This window comes from Anguilla anguilla, chromosome 3 (assembly GCF_013347855.1).
Source record: "Anguilla anguilla isolate fAngAng1 chromosome 3, fAngAng1.pri, whole genome shotgun sequence".
In the NCBI taxonomy this organism is placed as follows: domain Eukaryota; kingdom Metazoa; phylum Chordata; class Actinopteri; order Anguilliformes; family Anguillidae; genus Anguilla; species Anguilla anguilla.
Genome location: NC_049203.1, coordinates 69,360,213 through 69,361,487, shown reverse-complemented (window position 1 = coordinate 69,361,487; position 1,275 = coordinate 69,360,213). Strand labels below are relative to the sequence as shown.

The 1,275-nt window shown below is 41.6% G+C and overlaps 1 protein-coding gene across 1 annotated transcript in view; it reads left to right on the top strand.

Annotated features, from left to right (window-relative positions):
- The first annotated feature begins 324 nt into the window (after window positions 1-324).
- arl5a (ADP-ribosylation factor-like 5A) overlaps window positions 325-1,275 on the top strand; it is a 14,324-nt gene continuing 13,373 nt past the window's right edge. The window contains exon 1 of the mRNA XM_035409615.1: window positions 325-725. Within this exon, the coding sequence (XP_035265506.1) occupies window positions 680-725 (46 nt within the window). The 5' untranslated portion in view covers window positions 325-679. The remainder of the gene's footprint in view (window positions 726-1,275) is intronic.

Sequence of the window (1,275 nt, the reverse complement as noted above, 5' to 3'; positions counted from 1 at the left end):
AAACTTTGTTTTACAAAAAAAATGTATTATGAAGATGACAAACCGTCAGGCTGCAACGCAAATTGCACCATTCTCGTGGCTATCATATGAACGACCATGCAAATATATACAAAAATAATGACATTGTTAAAATAATAAAAATTAGTCTGACGTGAATGGGCACATCGTTTACCTAACCGTTTTTTTTTTGCTGGTCCAAGATCAGTGTATACATGAAACTCCAGCCCTGATCGTTTTGTCTTATAAGTTGATACTGTTCCACGATCAGTGCAGGGCAGGGCTGGGCAGAGCAGGTTCAGGTGCGCATGCGTGTTCTGGCGACGATTACTGTGCCTAGTTCGAGTAGACTGCATTGAAGACCTTCGGCTGTGTAGTCGAAGAATTTCTGGAGCTGGACGAGCAGTTTCTCATTTTGACATAATATTAAGTGACGTTTCAGATCTTTATGAACAGTGGTACTGATTTAAAGTAAAGATGTATACCGTAATGACGGTGTCTCCAAAGAATATGGACATTATCCCTCTCTATATCGCGATGGAAAAGTGCCAGGTTGTCAGATCAGACAGGTACTGATTCCATTTGTACGTCTAGGGCCAGTGTAGCTAGCTAGTTAGCTAGATAGCTATATTGTTTTCACGGTGACAGAGGCTGTGCTTGCCTCCGAAGGCCCTCGTCAGCAATGGGAATCCTTTTCACCAAGCTATGGAGGCTTTTTAACCATCAAGGCAAGTCCAAATGTGTTCTTGTATTGCCATTTTGTTTGGTTTTTTCTGGAATGCGAATGGTTTATATGCCGTAAATGTAGCCGGGATAGCTGCTTCACTTAGCAACCTATTGTGAAGTAGCCAATTAGCTGGCTAGCTAGAAGACCAAGTGATTTCCAATCGAGAAAACTGTAGCTAGCAAATTATCGCTAAGGTTAGCCAAGTTACGGGGTTTTAACCACTGATTTACATAGTAAACATAGTTCCGAACAAAAAGAAACATAACTAGCTGCCATACAGAGTATTTGGTTTTGTATCGAGAGTTTGAGTTTGAGAACTCTGGCTTCCAGCTGTTTTTTGGCCAGCTGGAGTAGTTCCGCTTTAGTGTCTGATGTTAGAATCCATCGCCAGCCAGCTTGTTAGCACGCTAGCAAACGTCAACGTTGTACCCGTTCACCCATTCACAGCTCACTAACTAGCGAGCGAATTGTTATAGTAGCTAATAAATGAACGAAAACTCCGTTTAAAATGAGTCATTACTCGGTAGCAGAAATGACAAAGTGACGTGTAA